The sequence below is a fragment of the Artibeus jamaicensis genome, unplaced genomic scaffold (assembly GCF_021234435.1).
Source record: "Artibeus jamaicensis isolate MK-2021 breed Jamaican fruit bat unplaced genomic scaffold, CSHL_Jam_final scaffold_1964, whole genome shotgun sequence".
In the NCBI taxonomy this organism is placed as follows: Eukaryota; Metazoa; Chordata; class Mammalia; order Chiroptera; family Phyllostomidae; genus Artibeus; species Artibeus jamaicensis.
Window position 1 is genome coordinate 7910260 of NW_026522030.1, and position 23130 is coordinate 7933389.

At 45.7% G+C, this 23130-nt stretch overlaps 2 protein-coding genes and 1 pseudogene across 2 annotated transcripts; 2 read left to right on the top strand and 1 right to left on the bottom strand.

The window, feature by feature from the left end:
• The first annotated feature begins 1577 nt into the window (after window positions 1-1577).
• LOC119054782 (allergen Fel d 4-like) lies at window positions 1578-13301 on the top strand. The gene is made up of 7 exons (XM_053656186.1): window positions 1578-1673; window positions 1983-2119; window positions 2882-2955; window positions 3637-3747; window positions 4075-4176; window positions 4353-4398; window positions 13247-13301. Exons 1-7 carry the CDS (start codon window positions 1578-1580, stop codon window positions 13299-13301), a joined length of 621 nt encoding a protein of 206 aa, XP_053512161.1.
• A 2684-nt stretch (window positions 13302-15985) lies between these two features.
• LOC119054740 (ras-related protein Rab-11B-like) lies at window positions 15986-16824 on the bottom strand (annotated as a pseudogene).
• A 1529-nt stretch (window positions 16825-18353) lies between these two features.
• Window positions 18354-22171, top strand: LOC119054739 (major allergen Equ c 1-like). Its single transcript, XM_053656194.1, is given in 8 exon segments — window positions 18354-18449; window positions 18805-18941; window positions 19697-19770; window positions 20454-20564; window positions 20889-20944; window positions 20946-20991; window positions 21102-21216; window positions 22162-22171. Coding segments are annotated over 8 exon segments (645 nt in total).
• The last annotated feature ends 959 nt before the right edge of the window (window positions 22172-23130 follow it).

The window sequence follows — 23130 nt, forward strand, 5'->3', positions numbered from 1 at the left end:
CAACCCCTCAGCATCATAGCCCAGTTCATCTTGCAACCCTGGTTGCTCATAGTGTGCCATCTGTTCTTGGACACAATCAACATGACACAGTGCCGTGCATATGCTTTGCCAGAATTTTTCAAGCTCAGTTCCTCTATCTCAGAGGTCAGACAACCTCTGTCCTGTCCATGTTGTCTCAGGTTATATGGACCTCAAAATACCAGTGACCATGTATCTGTTGAGCATGAACTAGGCAGGATCACACAAGGGGTTTGGAGGACTTTGAAAGCAGGCCACAGATGGGATTTCACAATTTCTAGGTTCACAGCTGTGTGCCCATTTCCTCCTGTGACGCAGGCCTCTTTGTGAGTTGGGGGTGTCAAAAAAACCTATCAGCGCAAGGCAGAAATGAGCCCTAGCTTTTAAGAAGCCTCAGCTATGGGCAGAGGAGCCTCAATCACAACATTCTTCTCACTAGGAAGCCCCTCCCCACATGTTCTCCACAACCACACTCACAGCCTATACTTCAAGACCCCTGCCTGTCCCCAAGACTGACCTTCCCAAGAGTAATTCTCTCCTGGAATACACCCTACCAGCCCAGCAGTGCCAGAAATTGGTTTGAAGGTTGTACACACACTGTCCCATCGTGTCCTTATATTGATTTATATACAGGTATGGTTGTCCCAATTAATAGGACACTAAAGCTCTGAGAGGTTAAATTTGACCTCATGGCATACAAGGGACAGAGATAGAAATGAAGTCCAGGTCTATGTGAATCCAATGCCTGTGTTTGTAAGTACATTCTATGTGATGTCACCTCCCAGACAGCACCTTCTTTTCTTACCCAAAGTGATCCAGATTTGGTCCCAACCAGGTGGGTTCCTGCATCAGCTTGTAGACAGAAGTGTATGTATGGACAACATCTTCCACCTCTCCACTTCTTTCAGAGACCTATGGAATATGATGAGGTGTAGGTAGTGACTAAACATTAGTTCCTTCATTGTTCTTAAATTCAGACAAAGAGGAAAAGGAGTTAAAATGTGCTCAATAGAATACACTGTACCTTCCATATATTATTTTACCCATGCCTATTCTAATTGGCACTGTTAGAATGATTCTTGACAGGTACTGTCATCTTTGGTACACACAGTTTCTTTGTTTCTGACGCTGGTTATGATGGAGTGACTCACCCACGGCCTCCCAGCACGTGAGCTGTGGGAGCTGGGTTGTCCACACACCCCAGTTCCTAGTACTGTCCATTCTTGCCACACATAATTAACTTTCTGATTTCAAGGTTAAATCTGGTTCCAAATGGCAGCCTTTCATGGCACCTATATCATTTTTTTGAGTGTGTGTTTTGAGTAATTTCGGGTCACTAAGTAAATCCAGAAGAGATGAGATGTGCAGGAACAGTGTTGGCCTTCCATCAGTGACACAGAGCATCTGGGGAGTAGGAGGGGAGGGGAAAGGTGGGGCCCCATGGACAGAACACTGGACCCAGAATGAATATAAAGGCAGAGACGCTGGATTGCAGAGCTACATTCATGAAAAGACTCACTCCCAGTGACCATCACTGAGTCAGTGTCATCCCTCCCAAGATGAAGCTGCTGCTACTGTGCCTGGGGCTGACCCTGCTCTGTGCCCATGGTCAAGAGAAGCATGATGTGGTGACAAGCAACTTTGATATGGCAAAGGTAGAGTCAGGGTAGCATAGGGAGTTTAGAATTTAGGGGCATTTTGGGGGATCTGAGGGGAGGTGGCCCTGCCACAGGGCCAGAGGTTTTGATGTTAGACCAAAAGGTTGATTTCTGTCCTTGGACCCAGAGCAGTTGTAGCACGTGGAAAGATAACAACACTCTGGGACTTCTGTTCTCAGCACAGGGACAGTGGAAAGAGCCCTACATGGGGTGCCAATTGACCTGAGCCAGAGCTCAAGGAAACAGGGTGCATACAGTGTCCCGTCTCTTCTTTTCTCTCCCAAACATTTTACTGATTATTTGCAGATTTCCGGGGAGTGGTATACTGTTCTCTTGGCTGCAGACTCGATGGAAAAGATAGAAGAAAATGGTAGCTTCAGATCGTTTATCGAATACATCTGGGTCTTTGATAACTCTTCTCTGTTACTTAAGTATAATAAGAAGTAAGTGTGGCCTTTTTACTTGGGGAAAGAAGCTGAATATGGTCTTGGAGCTTTGAACACAAACACAACACAAACACACATTCATGAACATTTCTGTGCCCACTTACATTGTGGGTCTGTGTCCCAAACAGCAGCCCTTATCAGACACAGATCCTCCACTTGAGGAACCTGAAGGTTGTCTTGATTCAGAGGTAAGAATGCTGACAGGAATGGTTTAGATGGGAGTAGCGGAGGTAGGGGCAGAGGGGTCTGAGTCAGAAGCAGTGGGACAATGTAGTTTCAGTAAGAGGGTAGCATGGGGATGAAAAGCTTGGCTCTGTAGTGAAACTACCTCTTACTAGTTGTGTGACAAAGAAATTTAATCTCTTGCCACACCAATTATCTCTTGGGTAAAGAAAGATGATCATAATACTCACCTCTGAGAGTTTGTTTGTTTGTTTTCTGTGTGAGGGCTGAGTGAGGCAATGTTTGTACAGCATTTATTTGAGATGCTGGCTCATCTGAGCCCTCAGTCAAGTATCTAGACAGGTAGCTGGAGGAGTAGGGATAGTGGGAAGTGGTGGTAGAGGAATAGAGATAGTAGTGATTGACTCATTCTTACAGTAGCAAGTAAAGTGAATGAGGAAAATAGAGGTTCATTCAAAGGTTTACAAAAGATTTTCAATAGTTCATTGAAATGGGACACTCAGGTTATAGGTGGAGTGGAGGGGAGCCAGCCACTCTGTATCTCACAGGCACCACTCAGCTCATTGTGTTTCACAGGATCAACGGAGAGTGCACTGCACTTTTTTTTGTTCCTGATGAAAAAGAAGAGAAGGGTGTATATGATGTTCCCTGTAAGTACACATTTAAAAACGTCTTTGTAAATTCTACTTCCAACTGCAAGAAATGTACTAAATCCCAAAGTCTTTAGGATCAATCCATTTCTGGCTCATGCTGTTTAGGTCCTCCACATGAGGCATGTAATAGCCAAAGCTTTCTAATATTTAAGGAACCTGGTTTGTAAAGCCAAGGCCTGGCACATAAGATCATGAAAACAAGATGACAGTGAGGTCATGTGTACCACCTGTAACAAAAGAAAACTGGCCCACAAAAATTAAATTGCTGGAGAGCTTCTGATTCCACATCCACTGTGACGGCTCCTGGTGGCCATTGCTACAGCACCTGAGCCAGACAGGGCGCTAGTATGTAATTCCAGGGGGGTTCCCAGACACAACAGAGACACATACATGGCAGAAATGGCTGAGGGAGATTGGTGAGCTTCAGAAGAAGTAATAGTAGGACAGTTGCAGCTCTGCCTGAATCCTACTACTAGGAATCAGGGTACAATGGGTTGTTATTTCCATCCTTGGAAGTCACCAGAGAAAGCCCAGGGAGCAAATGGAAGGCTTAGATATCACTTTTATCTCTTCCAGAATATGCACTTGAATTTGTTTTGTAAAAGAGAATAGGTAGAGAGTTTCACTTGCTTCCCATGGACCTAAGAAGTTCTTACCTGTGTTCTGTTTCCTCCACAGATGATGGACAGAATAGCATACAAATAGCTGAAGCAGTTTACGATGAATATCTTATTCTTTATGTCTTGAATTTTGATCATGAGAAAACAACCAATATTATCGTGCTGAACGGTAAAGTATTCTCATGCTGATACTCACCTTGGAGTGGGATGCAGATAAAAATTTCTCCCAATCTTCTTCTCAACCATTTGTCCTCCCTGGAAGAGAAGTACTTACCATGGGTAACCCACAGGTTTGGCAGTGATGGGAAGGTGACAAAATCTCTCACCATGCATAAGGACTTCCTAAAAATCTCAAAATTAGGATAGTTGACAGCCCCTCCCTCACTTCTGCCTAAGCAGGACTCAGTGCCATCCATCCCCATCATCTGTCCCACATGTCCCAAGAGCCTCCATGACCAACACAAATTCACAGAACTCATTGTCAATCTTCGCACAGCCAGAAACCTGGATGTGACTCCACGACTCAGGAAAGCATTTGAGAAAAATTGTGAAAAGTATGGAATCCCAACAGAAAATATAGTGGATGTGAGCAATGCTGGTAAGTTTACCTCTCTGTGGTTCTCTCTACCTAAGTCCTAGTGTTACTGATTGGAGAAAAGCAAAAGCAGGGAATACCTCCAATGGATCCCCTCTGTCCTACCTTAGAAACTTATTTGGTTTCTCTCTGGGCAATAAGAGGCTGCTGGTTGACTGTGTCCTGTTCTGCCTCTGCAGACCCCTGTATCCAGACCCGAGGGAACCATGGATCCCAGAGCTCCAGGTGGGTGCTGTCTGAAGAGCAGGGGTGGCCCAGATGTCACTGCCCTCCAAAACCAGCAGGGTGTGGTGCCCAATATTTACAATGACACATTTGATGAGGAAGCTTGTGGGCTGAGCTTGAAATTTGGAGTTGGGGGTTCTGGTTCAGGAGCCACCCCTTCATGAGCTTTAGAGCAAATGACCTCAGGATTGAGAGGAAGAGACAACCATGGGCACCTCACAGGGTCACTGTGTGCATATCCTGCTGCTAAAAAGGCCTCAGGAATTGATAGTGTCCTAAAATCATTAACACTTAGCATGTGAAATAGGGCAAGAGTAGCAGGCTGTGAGTGTGAAACTCAAATACACTTCTGGGTTTTGTCCATCTTCCAAGGCCAGAATCTTTGGTCTCACCCTCCAATTTCTGGCACTATTGTCTTCCTTTGATATCTGCACATCCTTAACTCTGACCTGTAAGTCCAGCTGTCTGACCTTCCCTTTGTCCTGCACCTGAAATATAGCTCTGAATTTCTTGAAGTGTTTCCTCCCTGAGCCATATTGTGGGGCTTTATTCAGCTAACATTTGGGAAAGTCTCAGCATTAAGCCAGCATTTAATAATGAAAACTATGGTTGTTGCTGTTCTTTCTCAACTTATGGAAACTTCTGCAAAACCTTTCATGCTGAGGATGGCAGAAACCAGCCTGGGGTCCTCCACTGAGTCCTCTCTGTTTTTCACATACTCAGTGTAGGGAAGGGTAAGATGCAACAGCAATAGAAAGAGAAAAATCAGTGTCCCAGTGCCCCCTTTCCCTCTGTTCTGGCAAGTAGCCTGGGTTAGAGGGCAAGCTGTTAGCTCCATCTTCACCATTATTCTCTGTCCTGGCACCTCTGTTTGTCCCCAGTTCAATCCAGGAAGTGCTAATGAGTTTCTGGGTGCTTTCTCTCATGTGCTCATTTAGTGCAGAGTGAGTGCTTCCTTCCATGGTCCCCATGCCATCGTGTGACAAGTTTTGTGACCTGATTTCCAGCACTGTCATCCAGGAAGGCGTTTTCTCTCAATCTTCAGCACCTTCTCTATGTGTCTAGAAAAGACTCATCAACTCACCAAGAATCAACAGTTGTCTCAAAATTTCCACCCCCCTAAGGCATACCCAGGAGTAGTCCACCATGAATAATAATGCTTTCTTCTCCCTGGTCAATAAATCATGTATCTTGCAGTTAGCTGTGTGACTGTGTTTGTGTATGTGAGAGAGTAAGAGCTGCCAGCAGGCCCATGAGGGGCTCCTTGGCCCTTTCCCCATATGGTCCTCTAGCCTCTCAGAAGCTTCCTGGGTTTCAGGATTCTCCCACCTCTGCTGTCGTTCTCCATCCCTGTGAGCACTGCCTGCCCTTTGACTGGCCTGTTTCTTTGTGACCCAAGAAAGCTACTGTGAGCTTCCCCACAGTTTCCTCCATGAGAGCTTTTGGGGAATTCTCCCCAATTCGAGGGGAGAATTCACCCCAGAATTGGCCTTCTCTGGGTGGCACTGAGAGATAGATGCTCAGAGGCTGACTCTGTGTGTCAGGGGTCAGGGCCCAGCCTCCTCTTGTGGCTTCTCCACACTCCCGTGCTGGGAGGGAGTGGGTGTCGGAAAACCTCCCTTTCTACTGCTGGTGTCTACTGTGCACATGTCTGGTGAGCTGCTAGTGTCCCTAAATGCATTAAGAATATGCAGTTCAGTTGAAGTTGGGGTGAAGGACCCTTCCCATTCTGTACAGATTCCCTGTTCATGTAACAGTATCCTTGCTGGGCTAGGCTACTTTGAGTGTTCTCAGTGACATGGGAGACACAGGACTGAAAAACATTGTTTTGTCCTGTTATGTAACATTTAGTCTTAAAGCCAGAAATGGTGATTGATTCCCATGGTGAAGACATTCCCCCCCACCCTCAGCCCAAGGGTCATTTGTACATGATTTCACTATGTCAATGCCATTGATACATTTATTTCCTGACAGATTTTATTATCAGTAACATGAATGTGAGTTTCCCTGAACAAGTTAAAGGGGGTGTCCTAGATCTATATTGGCATGGCTTGATCTCAGAACAATTGTTGAGGAACCGATACATGCAGTATGACTGCATTTACATGAATGGTAATTAATACAGAGAAATGGGAAATATCACTTATGGATTCCTGTCATGCAGTCTGTTGTGCTTCTCAGAACAGGTACAGAAATCCCCTGGGACCTGATGAACTGGGAGCTCTGAGTTAGCAGGTCTTAGCGGTGTCTGAGACTCTGCTTTGTAACAGGCTGCCAGAGATGCCAGTGCTGTGTTACCTTGGGAGGGGTGACTTTGGTGAAGGGAAACTGTCCTTCCTAACCTTCTTGCTTTTAAAAAAGATTTTGTTTTTATTTTGGAAGAGAGTAAGGGAGGGAAAAAGAGAGGAAGAGAAACATGAATGCGTGATAGCGCCTTATGTACTCCACTGGGGAGCTGGCTTGCAACCAGTCATGTGCACTGACTGGGTATCAAACTGGCAGACCTTTGGTTCATAGGCTGCCACTCAGTCCATTGAGCCACACCAGCAGGGCTTGTTCTCACCTTCTTCAGTGCATCAATGCCTTGGACTGTTTAGCTTCACCTGGGTGGTGGGGCCTCTCAGTTGTATCCCATACTCCCCAACACTGTGAGGTATTCTCACCCACGAGTGGTTGTTAAATAGGTGTTTCCATGGAGACATGAGGGCTGGCACCCCTTATTCCCCTGTCTTCTTCCAATCAACCCATGTCAGTGATTATTTCATGTAAAGACAAACATGGAGGGGACTTCCACCAAGATGGAAGCATAGGTGGTGACGCAGTGCTTCCTCACACAACCAAGTTTAGAGACAACTAAATATTAGCAACAGAAAACACAGCCAGAACACAGAAAATTGAACTTTTCGGAAGTCTGATAACAACAAATTCTTCAGCCTGACCGGTAAGAGGGGCGAAACCAGGAGCTGGAGGAGCGGGGTTGCACAGGAAAACTCCGTCAGACGAACCCACGTGCGCGGAATCCAGGCGCAGGGTTGTACCTGGTGGGCAACTCAGCGAGTGACCGCGGGGAAACAGCAAGGGAGCAGGGCTGCGGGTTGACTGTGGTCTCGCATCCGTGTGTGGATAGACAAGCGAGGGAGTGGGCGATAAAAAAAAAAAAGATAAAAAAGAGACAAACATGGAGAAAGACATGGAATTTCAAACCTGCATTTTGATTTTGTACGATATAGAATAAAACCAGGTATCAAATGAAAGTTATGGTGAAAACAACCTTCAATGGGAGTGATGTTACCACTTTTTGGTGTACCTTGCTCAGGGTTGGGGGGCCAAGTTCACAGTCAAGTCCCATTTCGCCTTTCTCACTATGACAATTAAATGCTAAGTCTTTTCTTTTTTTAAATTCTGTATCACCCTACTATTTCCTAGCTTTGCATCAAAACATTCTGAGATTGGAATAAGTGTAGCTGGTTGAAGAAAGAGAAACAAACCTGTTATAAAGAGCATGCCAGGATAAATCTCAAAGGCAGGCCACTGTGAACAGGATTCCTCACCTGGTCACATGTGCTCAGTTCCATCTGAGTGTTCACTTTGCTTGTGCATCCAAAATACAGTGAGGAAGCTCTGGTCTTGGCCTTCAGCTGGATGGGAGAAATGGGCCCTGCATTAATTTCTTCATTGCACTGGAACCAGTAACCTGAAACCTAGAGGCCACAACAGCGAGTTTATTATCTTGCAATTCTCAAGGTCAGAGGTCTGACTTGCAGTCCCTGGACCAAAACCAATGAGCCCGGTATCTGTCTGCGTACTCAGATCATCTTCTGTCTCCTTTCTCAGAGTTTCACAATTTTCCCCTTGGTGGTTTTCTTGTGTATTCTTGGTTTTTAATTACTATGTACTTTCAGCAGTATGTTGGTTTCACGGTGTAGAATATTTATGTTTAGAATTGGCCAGCTAGACTCAGTTGAGAGGATTCCAATTTTGTTGGCTACTTCCAAATGATCCCATGGGGAAGGCAGGTGAACATGTGCCTTGTTCGCTCCATGAGGCCTGAGGAGGTTGTGGGACTTGGCCACATCCATGTCCTAGAGCTTCCTCACAGGCTGTTTGGCCTGGTGCTTGTTGGCCTTGACACCCACAGTGAACACAAGTGTGCCGTTTCTTCCCTCTTCTTCATGCCTCCCTTGGTGGACAGGGGGACAGGACGATAGCAGAGTGGTCAAACTTGTGTCTCCTGAGGTGGACATAAGGCTGCCCCTGAGCCATAGTGTTTGACCATGGAAAGGTTGGTGTCTTGCATACCTTTTTTGTGTGTGGCTTTTTGTGCCTTTCAACCCTGCTATCTTGAGATCAAATCCTTTGCTTTGGCTTTGGCTTTGGCTTTGGCTTTGGAAGAGGCAGGAGCTTCCTTTTCCATGTGGGCACCATCTGCATGAAAAGGGTGTTGGTTTTATTAACAAGTAGCTATTATCATGAGTCTTTGCTGGTACAGATAAATACTGGTGGTTTTTGTAAGTTGAATTATTTTGGCAAAATTGAGGAATTTCTCAGTGATTGTACAGTAATTCATTCCAATACTTTGTGGACTCTTGGCTTTATACATATATGGTCATAAGAATGCAAAGAGTGCAAAAGTACCTGTTCCAAATGTAAGGCTTCTCTCTCTCTGTTTTCTCTTCTGCAACTTTAGCAAGAAGCTCCAGGGATGCTTAAATATTGAAACCATGCTTTGTGTATCTGAAACTGGTATAGACCCAAGGCCCACCCCACCGACTGTTTTCGTATTGCCTGTGAGCCAAGACATTTCCTATCAGCACAAATTGAGGAACACTATTCTGTACCCCAGTGAAGTAAATTTACAAGAATTTTATTCAAGAAAAGAATCCATTCCCCTTAGCAATACATTTGTTTTTCCCCCCAAAACTGTAGTCAATGTTCAATTGGAACTTTATCCAAAAACGTGGAAATGTTTTTGTCTCTATTACTGTGTTAGTACCTGCACGATACCTTAATTTTGCTTTTTGTCCTTTGAGACCTACAACGCTGTTATTTCAAACCTAGCCCTACAGAGAAGGACTACAGTGGCCCCTTCTCTGTACCATGGCCTCTCTCCTGACCGATGTTTGCTCTGATGATTTGGGGTGCACTGTCCGCCAAATAAATTATTTTGTCAAATTGAGCCCCTCCAAATGCCTTCCATATAATGACCATGAAAGTATATAAGTGTGAGATTCAGGAGATATTGTTTTTAAAGATTGTATTAATTTATATTTAGATAAAGCAGAAGAGAGGGAGAAGGTGAGGGAGAGACTCATCGATGTGAGAGGAAAACTTGGATAGGTTGACTCTCATATGCATCCTGACTGGGAAAGGATCCTGCAACCCAGGCACGTGCCCTGACTGGGAATCAAACCAGTGACCTTTGCAGTGTGACACCCAAGCAACAGAGCCACACTGGTCAGGGCTCAGGAAATGTTCTTAAGTGTCCGTCTTGCTGCTCTCCTTGAATGACTTCCATGTGAATGGAGGAACCATAGATTAATGTCAAATAAACTTCCAGTGTAAATGTCAAACCAGGACACCCTGATGTCATCTGGCATTTCAAGGGCAACAAGGTACACTGCCAATCTCCTTCCCAGTTTCGCACACTCTGCCAGCTGAATCTCTGGTCCCAGGACACACTTTGACTTGAAAGTGTCTGCTCCTGCAAGCAGGCCTATCAGAAGTTACCAGCTGTTCTCCTTAAAAAAAAAAAAAAAAAAAGAAACATATTTTATTGATTGTGCTAATTTAGTTTCCCATTACCCTTGTTTCTTCCCCTCTGCCCTCCACACTCCCTACCACCCACATTCCCTTCCTCTTTAGTTTATGTCCATGGGTGTACGTTTAAGTTGTTTGGCTTCTCCATTTTTTTATAGTATTCTTAAACTCCCCCTGTCTGTTTTCTACCTAGCATTTATGCCACTTATTCCACATACTTCCTTCCTATTCCCTCTTCCTCTTTTTCTCTGATAATTCTCCATGTGATCTGTATACCTATGATTCTGTTCCTAATCTAGTTGTTTGCTTAGTTGGTTTTTTAGGTTTGTTTGTTGATAGTTGTGAGCTTGTTGTCATTTTAATGTTCATAGTTTTGAACTTGTTCTTTTTCTTAAATAAGTCCCTTTAACATTTTATATAATAAAGGCTTGGTAATGATGAACTCCTTTAAGTTCAGCTTATGTGGGAAGCATCTTATCTCTTCTTCTATTATGAAACGTGGCTTTGTTGCATTGAACAATGTTGGATGTAGATCCTTGCCTTTCATGACTATTGAATATTTCTTTCCAGCCCCTTCTTGCCTGTTAGGTGTCTTTTGAGAAATCAGCTGTTAGGCTTGTGAAAACTCCTTTGTAGGTAATTGTCTCCTTTTCCCTTGTTGCTTTTTAAGATTCTTTCCTTCTCTTTAGTCTTGGGTAATGTAATCATGATGTACCTTTGCATGTGCTTCCTTTGGGCCAAGTTCTTTGGGACTCTCTAGCATCCCGGACTTCCTAGAAGTCTATTTCCTTTGCCAGATTGGGCAATTCTCCTTCACTATCTTCTCAAATAAGTTTCCAGTTTCTTGCTGTTTCTGTTCTCTTTCTGGCACCGCTATGATGTGGAAGTTGGAATGTTTATAGTTGGCCTAGATGTTCCTAAGCCTCTCATTTTTTGAATTCTTGTTCCTTCATTCTGTTCTGGTTCCATGTTTATTGTTCCCTTCTGGTCCAAACTGTTGATTTGAGACATGGTTTCCTTCATTCACTGTTGGTTTCGTGTATTTGGCTTTGCATAGCCTTCACTTTTACCTGTATTTTGCGACCAAAGTCAACCATTTCTGTGAGCATCCTGATTACCATTGCTTTGAACTGTGCATCTGATAGGTTGGCTACTCTTGGTTGCTTTGTTGCATTTATTTCTGGAGCTTTGATATGTTCTTTCATTTGGCCATATAATTTTGTTGCAGCATGCCTGCTAAGAGTAAGGGGCAGAGCCTTAGGTGTTAACCAGGGTGGGGCAACCACATCACCGTCCTGTGAGCTGTATGTGGGTGAGGGTTTCAGGAGGTAAAAATATGGAGCCCTCAGCTCTGGGCTGGTTTTCTGTCACTTCCCCCTCTATCCATATGCAAATTGGGTCCTTCTGGAAGTCATTGCTGGGTTGGTGGGCTTGTGTACATTTCAGAACCCTTTGGATCTCTCCAACAAACTCTCCTGTGAGGCTGGAACTTTCTCCTGCTGCTGCTTAACCCCCACAGATTTTCTCATTGAGAGGCTTGGAGGTTATGTTTCCCCATACTGGAACCCTGGGTTGCATGGTCTGTCTCACTCCTCAGCTGTTTTTTTCGGTTCATTCCCAACTGTGGAACCATGCACTGCTCCAGCAGACACCTCACCTGGTCTGCCAGCCACTGCTTTGCCTTGAGTCCTATCTGCCTAGCTACCTGTCTCTGCCCCTCTATTTGTCTGTATGAATGTTTCTCTAACTCCTTGGTTGTTAGATTTCCATACAGTTCTAAATGAACCACTTGTGGTTGATTTGTTTTTAAATTTCTTGTTTTTTTCTTTTGTTTGTGAGGAGGGCACAGTGTATCCACCTATGCCTCCATCTTGGCCAGAAGTCGGAGTGTATTTGTTTTATAAATCTGCCATGTGCCTGTAAAATGTTGTGCCTTGTTAAATGAGTGTCTCCCACCCAGAATATACCAGCTACTGTTCTTGAAAGTTAGCTATCCTGAAACATTGTTCTGCTGCTAACAAACCCTTTATGATTGCTCTGATTGGCTCCTCAAAGAGTAGACAGTTGGTGGCTGACCCCTTGGTAAAGAAAGACAGAGGATGTCATGCCAGCCATTGAGGAGAGCCCTGCCTGAGGAGAAAACCTGTTCAACAGCACTGACAGTGATGGCCCTGCTGCCTGGCTCCCCAAGCTGCCATCGGTTTCCCACTGGTGTGTTACACCTGTGTTGTTATGCACGTGGTGTTTCGTTAGACCCCTGTGAGCACTGCGGCCTGTGGCCTCGGTGAAATACTCAGACTGAAATATCTGCATGTCATGCCCCCTCATGACATTCTGGTTTCTGTGTGTCTGTCACCTCACACAGAGGACTCCTCTGAACCCCAAGCATCAGACAGTGGTGTTTCCCCACCTCTTGATTTCCCACCTTTATATGTTTGCAGCCTGGAACCACTGTCCTGAATGTAAGTGCGATGAAGCCAAGGAGTTTATTTTGTTCCCTCACAGCCAACACCTGAAATGGTGCTTAGCCCCATCAACACAGGCTCACCACGTGCGTTGTCTTCATCAGGGGCCTTCCCTGACCTACACAGAAAAGGTTGTGACTTGTGTGACCAGTGACATGGGAGAGGAAGATGGCCTTGCCACATGTACGAGGTTGTTTAAAAGCTCTCCAGGTGCTTCAAAAGTGCAGCCAAAGTTGAAACACATCCATGTAAAGATGGGATGTGTTGGTTTCGCTACTTCTGTCTAAAAGAGAATCAAAGAACTGGAAACATGGTGTCGGGGTGTCTGGAGCTGCCCCAAACAGTGCTGTGGAGGTGGGTGGTTGTAGGTGGATGATCACAGATTGGCCCAGGTACTCAGAAAGACTCCAGGATATGGCTTAGGGGCCCTCACAGGTGACCTCTCCAATGCCCTGGGCTCAGGTTTCTCTTCAATGTATTTGGGCAGGTGCCTGGAATGGTTGTTACCTGGAGACTGAATTCATGCTTCCAGGACATCTGTGGGAGGCCTGTGGTCTCTTGCTGGCCCAACATGTGTATGGCAACTGCCTTCTTCTGCTTCTTCTGCTTCTTCTGCTGTCTTACAGCACCTGCTGTAAGAAAGAGCCAGGTGTCCTGAAGCTGAGACTGAGTTGGCACTAAGAGACCATGGGACACATTGGGAGCGCTCTTTCAGAAAACCTGGGACTTGTGTTGGCTTCTACATACTTACTGCTGGCAAGAGAAGTGGGGTCAGTGTGGAGCAATGAAAAGGCAGCCCAAGGACACTTTGGAAAAATGGGGAAGTATGAAGCTCCTATGGGCCTCCTCAAGGGGATGCTTTTAGCACATGAGAGTCTTGGGACAGTCGCTGGAGTTGCAAAGGTTAGGACTAGGGCTTGGAGGGGCCCTGTGTTGACAGGACTACAGCCAGTGAATGGTTTGTTAGAAGTAGTCCCCAAAATAGTCTGGGAACAAGGAGGATTTCCTATCACAACTCAGGGCCCATCTGGGTAAGTCTGGAATCTGAACCAGGGTCTGGTGTCAACTAAGATCCAGCTGGATGGGAGTGGATGCTTTTGGAGTCCTCATTTAGACCCAGTTGAATCCCCTGCCTATAGGAACTTAGGAAGCAGAACCCCCCATAATGGCCCAGGGCCTATCCCAGCCTCCTCTGTGGGGTGTGTGTCAGTGCAGGGCTGGGAAGTCCTGAGCTCTGTGTCCCAAAGAAGGCATTTTCCTGAGTAATGTCAGAAATGAAGAATTCCCTTCATAAAAATCAGAGGTTGTATGTACAAATGTTAACTGCAAAGTTGTTTCCTATTTTTAACCGTAGCTTTTCTGAGGTATAATAGACATTCCACTGCACATATTTGAGGTATATAACTCACCCTGACCAGTGTGGCTCAGTGGGTTGGGGGTTGCTCCATGAAGAAAAAGCTTGCCTGTTCAACTCTCAGTATCTCTTCCTGTCCCTAAAACTAAATAAATGAATCTTAAAAAAAGGTAAGGTATAAAATTGGATAATTTTGTACAGGGAGATACCCATGAAACCATCACCACAGTCTGCACAGTCAATTTTCCCATCATTCTCTGTAGTTTCCTCTGTGCCTTTTTAATCACTGCCTCCCTTCCACTGTGTCACCCAAAGCCCAGGCAACCCCAATCCACTTTCTGTGTCCAGAGCTTGCATTTTCCAGACATTATATAAATGCAGTTATCAGTATGTACTTTGTTCTTGGTCTGGCTATTTTCATTCAGCATAATTACCGTGAGATGCTTTTCTGTTGTATTTATGAACAGCGTGTTCCTTTCTTATTGTTGCATCATGTTCCCTTGGATGGGCATACCACCAATTATTTACCCATTTCTGTTGATGGACATTTTCTTGGTCCCGGTTTTTGGCTATTCCAAATAAAGTGCCTTTGAACACTCACATACAAGTCTCTGCATGGGTATGTGTTTACCTTTCTCTAGGGTTAAAGCTAGGAGTGGAATGGCTGGATCATGTAATAGGTCTGGGTTTAATTCTTGTAAGAAGCTGAGCAGCTTCTCTAGAGCGATGGTACCATTTTACATTTCCATCCACAGTGGGGGAGACTTCCATGTCTCCATTTCCTCCCCAACGCTTACTCATTTAAGTAGGAAAAATTATAATGTGTTATAGAAATCCCAAACTTCCCAACACTTTCCTAGAATCCAAATGGAACACATTGAGTGCCTGCATGAAAACAATAAACTGTAATGTCTTCCATGGAAAGCTTCACACTTTGCTTCTTCATCACCAATCACCAGACTTGTTGCTTTGTGTTCCATCAGCCTGTGATGGTTAATTAGAATGTTGGAGACACAAATCTTTGGCTGACGATTCCAAAGTCCCATACTTGTGTTTGGAATATAAATCAAGTTTTCCCCACAGATGTTTAGAAATGCTGCATTACTTTTGTTGAAGGTCAACATAAATGTTTTTCCAAACAACTGCCAAAAACCTTACACTGAGAGATACAAAAAAATATTCGATGAATATTTGGGCATTAAGAATGAAAACTGGGTGGGTGAACATTCTGTGGCACACGCCTTCATTTCTCCTATTTTTTCTCTCTCTCTCTTTTTGTGTGTGTATAAAACACATTGAAATATTGCTTCTCTTGCAAACAGATTCCTGACCACAGAAGGAGACCAAACAGTGGGAAGGGCCTGGCAATGGGTGGGGAATGTTCTATGTGCATAAAGGAAAGGAGGTCTTCCCCCAGCAGAAATCTACAGGCAGAAGCTGAGCTGAATTCACACATGCTGTGGACTAGCCGAGGTCGGAGGCATATGCTGGTGCTGCCTGTGTAAGGAGTGAGATGCCAAGAGTCTGTTTCTGCCTGCCTGAGCCTCCCTCCATGTTCACTTGCCTTTCAGTCTTCAGCCAAGGCTGGTGATCTAGGTGGGGCCCAGAGCCACTTAGAACAAGTTGCCAGGGAAGGAGGGAGGTAATCACTTCTTAGAGTCTGCTGTGGGATTCTGAAGAAGCGTACTCAGTGCACACATCTTCTTTCTTCTGGCTGGCCCTGTCCATCCTATCACTCTCCTGGCCCTTCTCTGAGGCAGACTGGGTCCCCCCAAAATAGATGCAGCATCTGGGCTTCAAGTTTGTCTGGGAGGAGAGGAAAAGGACAGGAGGTGCTTCTTGACTTCTCTTGTTCCTAAGCCCCAGCTGACTCTGCAGAGCTCAGTGGGTTGGTGGCAGTCAGTCAGAGGGGCAGAGGGGCAGATCAGGGGAAACATCATGGCAAGAGATGGGTGAAGGGTGAGGAGGTGCACACACATTCAGACAAGGCCCAGTGAGTTAACAGGTACTGCTAGCACAGCATTTGGTTAGATGTCTGTGTATGGGTAGAGGGTGGCATGCTGATGTGCACCTCGTTCTTGACAGGGCACTTGTCATGGGCCGCGAGGTGTGCAATCTTCTGTGACCTGATGTTGTAGATGTCTATGAGAATGTTCTTGGAAGCTTCCTCTACAGTGTAGGACTCCAAGGCTGAGGTCTGGATGAAGGACAAGTTGTTCTCTAATAAGGAACAAGCCTAGTCAGTGGGCATGGCCCACAGATGACACAGGTCACTCTTGTTGCCCACCAGCATGATTACAATGTTGTTCTCAGTGTGGTACCCCAGCTCCTTCAGCCAGCACCCCTCATGCTTGCCTGTCACGTGCTGGGGTGTCATATACCAGCAGCACACCCACTGCACCCCAGTGGTATGCAGGAGTGATGGTGCTATTGTGCTTGTGGGCAGCTCTTTCCCAGGTCTGGCCTTGATGGTCTTGCCATTTTCCTGGATGCTCAGGTGGCAAACTCCACGCCAATAGTGCTCTCACTCTCTAGGTTGAACTCGCTGTCTGAAGTGGTTCAGCAGGTTGCTCTTCCCCACACAAGCATTTCTGATGAGCAACACTGTGAATAGGTAGTTGCACTTGTCTTTCTGGGTCCTACTGTCCTGGCGCTACCAGCATATTTTTCATTGTTTTGTTGAGCACACAGTGGGAGTGCCCGGAAGCAGAAAGTTGCAATATGGCCCTCTGATATGAGTGCAGAGTCAGGAGGGATGTGGGATGGGACAGAGACCATGTGGGCAACAGCGGCACATGGCCAACCCCTCACCATCACAACCCAGTTCATCTTGCGAACCTGGTTGCTCATAGTGTGCCATCTGTTCTTGGACACAATCAACAAGACACAGTGCAGTGCGTATGCTTTGGCACCATTTTTCAAGCTCAGTTCCTCTATCTCAGAGGTCAGACAACCTCTGTCCTGTCCATGTTGTCTCAGGTTATATGGACCTCAAAATACCAGTGACCATGTATCTGTTGAGCATGAACTAGGCAGGATCACACAACGGGTTTGGAGGACTTTTGAAAGCCGGCTGCAGATAGGGATGGCACAATTTCTAGGTTCACTGCTGTGTACCCATCTCCTCCTGTGACACAGGCCTCTTTGTGAGTTGGGGGTGTCAAAGAAAACCATTAGCACAAGGCAGAAATGAGCCCTAGCTTTTAAGAAGCCTCAGCTATGGCCACAGGAGCCTTAATCACAGCATTCTTCTCACTAGGAAGCCCCTCCCCACATGTTTTCCACATCTGCACACCCTGCCTGTATTTGAAGACCCCACCTGTCCCCAAGTACCACCTCCCCAGGAGTAATTTTCTCCCGGGACAGATCCCACCAGCCCATCAGTGGCGGAAATTAGTCTGAAGATTGTACACACACACTGTCCCATTGTGTCCCTATATCCATTTATATACAGGTATGGTTATCCCAATTAATAGGACACTAAGGCTCTGAGTGGTTAAATTGATGTCATGGCATACAAGGGATAGAGATAGGAATGAAGCCCAGGTCTATGTGAATCCAAAGCCTGTGTTTGTAAACACTGGGTATGTGATGCTGCCTCCCAGACAGCACCTTCTTTTCTGACCCACAGTGGTCCTGACTTGGTCCCACCCAGTTGGGGTGCGGCATCAGCTTGTAGACAGAAGTGGGGTATGGACGATTTCTTCCATCTCTCCACTTCTCCCAGAGACCTATGGAATATGATGAGGTGTAAGTAGTGACTAAACATTAGTTCCTTCATTGTGCTTAAATTCAGACATAGAGGAAAAGGAGTTAAAATGTACTGAATACCAAACACTGTACCTTCCATACATTATTTTACCCATGCCTATTCTAATTGGCACTGTTAGAATGATTCTTGACAGGTACTGTCATCTTTGGTACACACAGTTTCTTTGTTTCTGACGCTGGTTATGATGGAGTGACTCACCCACGGCCTCCCAGCACGTGAGCTGTGGGAGCTGGGTTGTCCACACACCCCAGTTCCTAGTGCTGTCCATTCTCGCCACACATAATTAACTTTCTGATTTCAAGGTTAAATCTGGTTCCAAATGGCAGTCTTTCATGGCATCTATATCATTTTTTTTGAGTGTGTGTTTTGAGTAATTTCAGGTCACTAAGTAAATCCAGAAGAGATGAGATGTGCAGGAACAGTCTTGGCCTTCCATCAGTGACACAGAGCATCTGGGGAGTAGGAGGGGAGGGGAAAGGTGGGGCCCCATGGACAGAACACTGGACCCAGAAAGAATATAAAGGCAGAGATGCTGGATCGCAGAGCTACATTCATGAAAAGACTCACTCCCAGTGACCATCACTGAGTGAGTGTCATCCCTCCCAAGATGAAGCTGCTGCTACTGTGCCTGGGGCTGACCCTGCTCTGTGTCCATGGTCAAGAGAAGCGTGACGTGGTGACCAGCAACTTCGATATGGCAAAGGTAGAGTCAGGGTAGCATAGGAAGTTTAGAATTTAGGGGAGTTTGGGGAGATCTGAGGGGAGGTGGCCCTGCCACAGGGCTAGAGGTTTTGATGTTAGACAAAAAGGTTGATTTCTGTCCTTGGACCCAGAGCAGTTATAGCATGTGGAAAGATGACAACACTCTGGGACCTCTGTTCTCAGCACAGGGACAGTGGAAAGAGCCCTACTTGGGGTGCCAATTGACCTGAGTTCTAATTACCTCCTCACATTACCACTGTGAGGCCTGTCCCAGGGGCCAGAGCTCAAGGAAACAGGGTGCATACAGTGTCCCATCTCTTCTTTTCTCTCCCAAACATTTTACTGATTATTTGCAGATTTCCGGGGAGTGGTATACTGTTCTCTTGGCTGCAGACTCGATGGAAAAGATAGAAGAAAATGGTAGCTTCAGAATGTTTATGGAATACATCCAGGCCTTGGATAACTCTTCTCTGTTACTCAAGTATCATAAGGAGTAAGTATGGCCTTTTTACTTGGGGAAAGAAGCTGAATATGGTCTTGGAGCTTTGAACCCAAACACAACACAAACACACAATCATGGACATTTCTGTGCCCACTTACATTGTGGGCCTTCGTCCCAAACAGCAGCCCTTATCAGGCACTGATCCTCCACTTGATAAACCTGAAGATTATCTAGATTCAGAGGTAAGAATGCTGACAGGAATGATTTAGATGGGAATAGCGGAGGTAGGGGCAGAGGAGTACAAGTCAGAAGCAGTGGGACAATGTAGTTTAGGTAAGAGGGTAGCATGGGGATGAAGAGCCTGGCTCTCTAGTGAATCTATCTCTTATTAGTTGTGTAACCAAGAAATTTGATCTGTTTCCACCCCAATTATCTTTGGGTAAAGAAAGATGATCATAATACTCACCTCTGAGGGTTTTTTTTGTTTGTGTGAGGGTTGAGTGAGGCAATGTTTGTACAGCATTTATTTGAGATGCTGGCTCATCTGAGCCCTCAGTCAAGTATCTAGACAGGTAGCTGGAGGAGTAGGGATAGTGGGAAGTGGTGGTAGAGGAATGGAGATAGTAGTGGTTGACTCATTCTTACAGTAGCAAATAAAGTGAAAGAGGAAAATAGAAGGTCACTCAAAGGTTTACAAAAGATTTTCAATAGTTCATTGAAATGGGACACTCAGGTTATAGGTGGAGTGGAGGGGAGCCAGCCACGCTGTATCTCACGGGCACCACTCAGCTCATTGTGTTTCACAGGATCAACGGAGAGTGCACTGAACTTCCTTTTGTTGCTGATGAGACAGAAGAGGAGGGTGTATATGATGTTCCCTGTAAGTACACATTTAAAAACGTCTTTGTAAATTCTACTTCCAACTGCAAGAAATGTACTAAATCCCAAAGTCTTTAGGATCGATCCATTTCTGGCTCATGCTGTTTAGGTCCTCCACATGAGGCATGTAATAGCCAAAGCTTTCTAATATTTAAGGAACCTGGTTTGTAAAGCCAAGGCCTGGCACATAAGATCATGGAAACAAAATGACACTGCGGGAATGTGTACCACCTGTAACAAAAGAAAACTGGCCCACAAAAATTAAATTGTTGGAGAGCTTCTCATTCCACATCCACTGTGACGGCTTCTGGTGGCCATTGCTACACACCCTTGGCTGGACAGGGTGCCAGTATGTAATACCAGGGGGGTTCCCAGACAGAACAGAGACACATACATGGCAGACAGGGCTGAGGGAGGTTGGTGAGCCTCGGAGAAAGTAATAGTAGGACAGTCGCAGCTGTGGCTGGATTTCCTACCACTAAGAATCCAGGTACCAGGGATTGTCATTTCCACCCTTGGAAGTCACCAGAGAAAGCCCTGGGAGCAAACAAAAGGTTTAGATATCACTTTTACCTCTTCCAGGATATGCACTTGAATTTGTTTTGTAAAAGAGAATAGGTAGAGAGTTTCACTTGCTTTCCATGGACCTAAGAATTTCTGACCTGTGTTCTGTTTCCTCCACAGATGATGGATACAATTGGGTACAAATAGCCGAAGCAGTCTACAATGAATATCTTATTTCTTATACCTTGAATATTGATCATGAGAAAATAACCAAGATTATCGAGCTCGATGGTAAAGTATTCTCATGCTGATACTCACCTTGGAGTGGGATGCAGATAAAAGTTTCTCCCAATCTTCTGCTGGTCCATTTGTCCTCCCCAAAGAGAGGTGCTGACTGTGAGCATCCCCCAGGCTAAGAAGTGATCGGAAGGTGATGAAATCTCTCATCCTGCAGAAGGACATCCTAAAATGTCAAAGTCAAGACAGGCAACAGCCCCTCCCTCACTTCTGGCTAAGCAGCACTCAGTGCCATCCATCCTCATCATCTGTCCCCCATGTCCCAAGGGTCTCCATGATCAACACATGTCACACCCATTACTGTCACTCTTCCCCCAGCCAGAAACCCAGATGTGAGTCCACAACCCAAGAAAAGGATTGAGGAACATTGCCAACAAGTATGGAATCCCAACAGAAAATGTAGTGGATGTGAGCAATGCTGGTAAGTTTACCTCTCTGTGGTTTTCTCTTCCTAAGTTTCTGTGTTACTACTGACTGGAAAAAAGCAAAAGCAGATAACACCTTGAATGGGTCCCCTCTGTCCTACCCTAGAAACTCATTCGGTTTCTCTCTGGGCAATAAGAGGATGCTTGTTGACTGTGTTCTGTTCTGCCTCTGCAGACCCCTGTTCCCAGGCCCCAGGGAACCATGGATCCCAGAGCTCCAGGTGGGTGCTGTCTGAGGAGCGGGGGTGGCCCAGATGTCACTGCCCTCCAAACCCAGCAGGGCGTGGGGCTCAATATTTACAATGACACATTTGATAAGGAAGCTTGTGGGCTGAGCTTGAAATTTGCAGTTGGGGGTTCTGGTTCAGGAGCCACACATTTATGAACTTTAGAGCAAATGACCTCAGGATGGAAAGGAAGAAACAATGATGGACACCTCACAGGGCCACTGTGTGCATATCCTGCTGCTAAAAAGGCCTCAGGAATTGATAGTGTCCTAAAAGCATTAACACTTAACATGCGAAATAGGCAAGAGTAGCAGGCTGTGAGTGTGAAACTCAAATACACTTCTGGATTTTGTCCATCTTCCAGTGCCAGAATTTTTGGTCTCACCCTCTAATATCTGGGAATATTGTCTTCCTTTGATCTCTACACACCCTTAACTTCTGACCTGGAAGGCCAGCTGTCTGACCTTCCCTTTGTCCTGCACCTGGAATATAGGCCCTGAATTTCCTCATGTGTTTCCTCCCTGAGCCATATTGTGGGGCTTTATTCACCTAACATTTGGGAAAGTCTCAGCCATATGGCTTGCAAATAGCCAGCATTTAATAACGGAAACTATGGTTGTTGCCGTTCTTTCTTGCTCAACAAAACTTCTGGAAAACCTGCTGAGGATGGCAGAAACCAGCCTGGGGTCCTCCACTGAGTCCTCTCTGTGTTTCACAGACTCAGTGTAGGGAAGGGTAAGATGCAATAGCAATAGAAAGAGAAAAATCAGTGTCCCAGTGCCCCCTTTCCCTCTGTTCTGGCAAGTAGCTTGGGTTAGAGGGCAGGCTGTTAGCTCCATCTTCACCATTATTCTCTGTCCTGGCACCTCTGTTTGTCCCCAGTTCAATCCAGGAAGTGCTAATGAGTTTCTGGGTGCTCTCTCTCATGTGCTCATTTAGTGCAGAGTGAGTGCTTCCTTCCATGGTCCCCATGACATCGTATGACAAGTTCTGTGACCTGATTTCCAGCACTGTCATCCAGGAAGGCATTTTTTTCTGAATCTTCAGCACCTTCTCTATGTGTCTAGAAAAGACTCATCAACTCACCAAGAATCAACAGTTGTCTCAAAATTTCCACCTCCCTAAGGCATACCCAGGAGTAGTCCACCGTGAATAATAACGCTTTCTTCTCCCTGGTCAATAAATCATGTGTCTCACAGTTAGTTGTGTGACTGTTTTGTGTATGTGAGAGAGTAAGAGCTGCCAGCAGGCCCATGAGGGGCTCCTTGGCCCTTTCCCCATATGGTCCTCTAGCCTCTCAGAAGCTTCCTGGGTTTCAGGATTCTCCCACCTCTGCTGTCGTTCTCCATCCCTGTGAGCACTGCCTGCCCTTTGACTGGCCTGTTTCTTAGTGACCCAAGAAAGCTACTGTGAGCTGCCCCACAGTTTTCTCCATGAGAGCAATTGGGGAATTCTCCCCAATTCGGGGGGAGAATTCACCCCAGAATTGGCCTTCTCGGGGTGGCACTGAGAGATAGATGCTCAGAGGCTGACTCTGTGTGTCAGGGGTCAGGGCCCAGCCTCCTCTTGTGGCTTCTCCACACTCCCGTGCTGGGAGGGAGTGGGTTTGGAAAACCTCCCTTTCTACCGCTGGTGTCTACTGTGCACATGTCTGGTGAGCTGCTAGTGTCCCTAAATGCATTAAGAATATGCAGTTCAGTTGAAGTTGGGGTGAAGGACCCTTCCCATTCTGTACAGATTCCGTGTTCATGTAACAATATCCTTGCTGTGCTAGGCTACTTTGAGTGTTCTCAGTGACATGGGAGACACAGGACTGGAAAACATTGTTTTGTCCTGTTATGTAACATTTAGTCTTAAAGTCATAAACCGTGATTGATTCCCATGGTGAAAACATTCCCCCCCACCCTC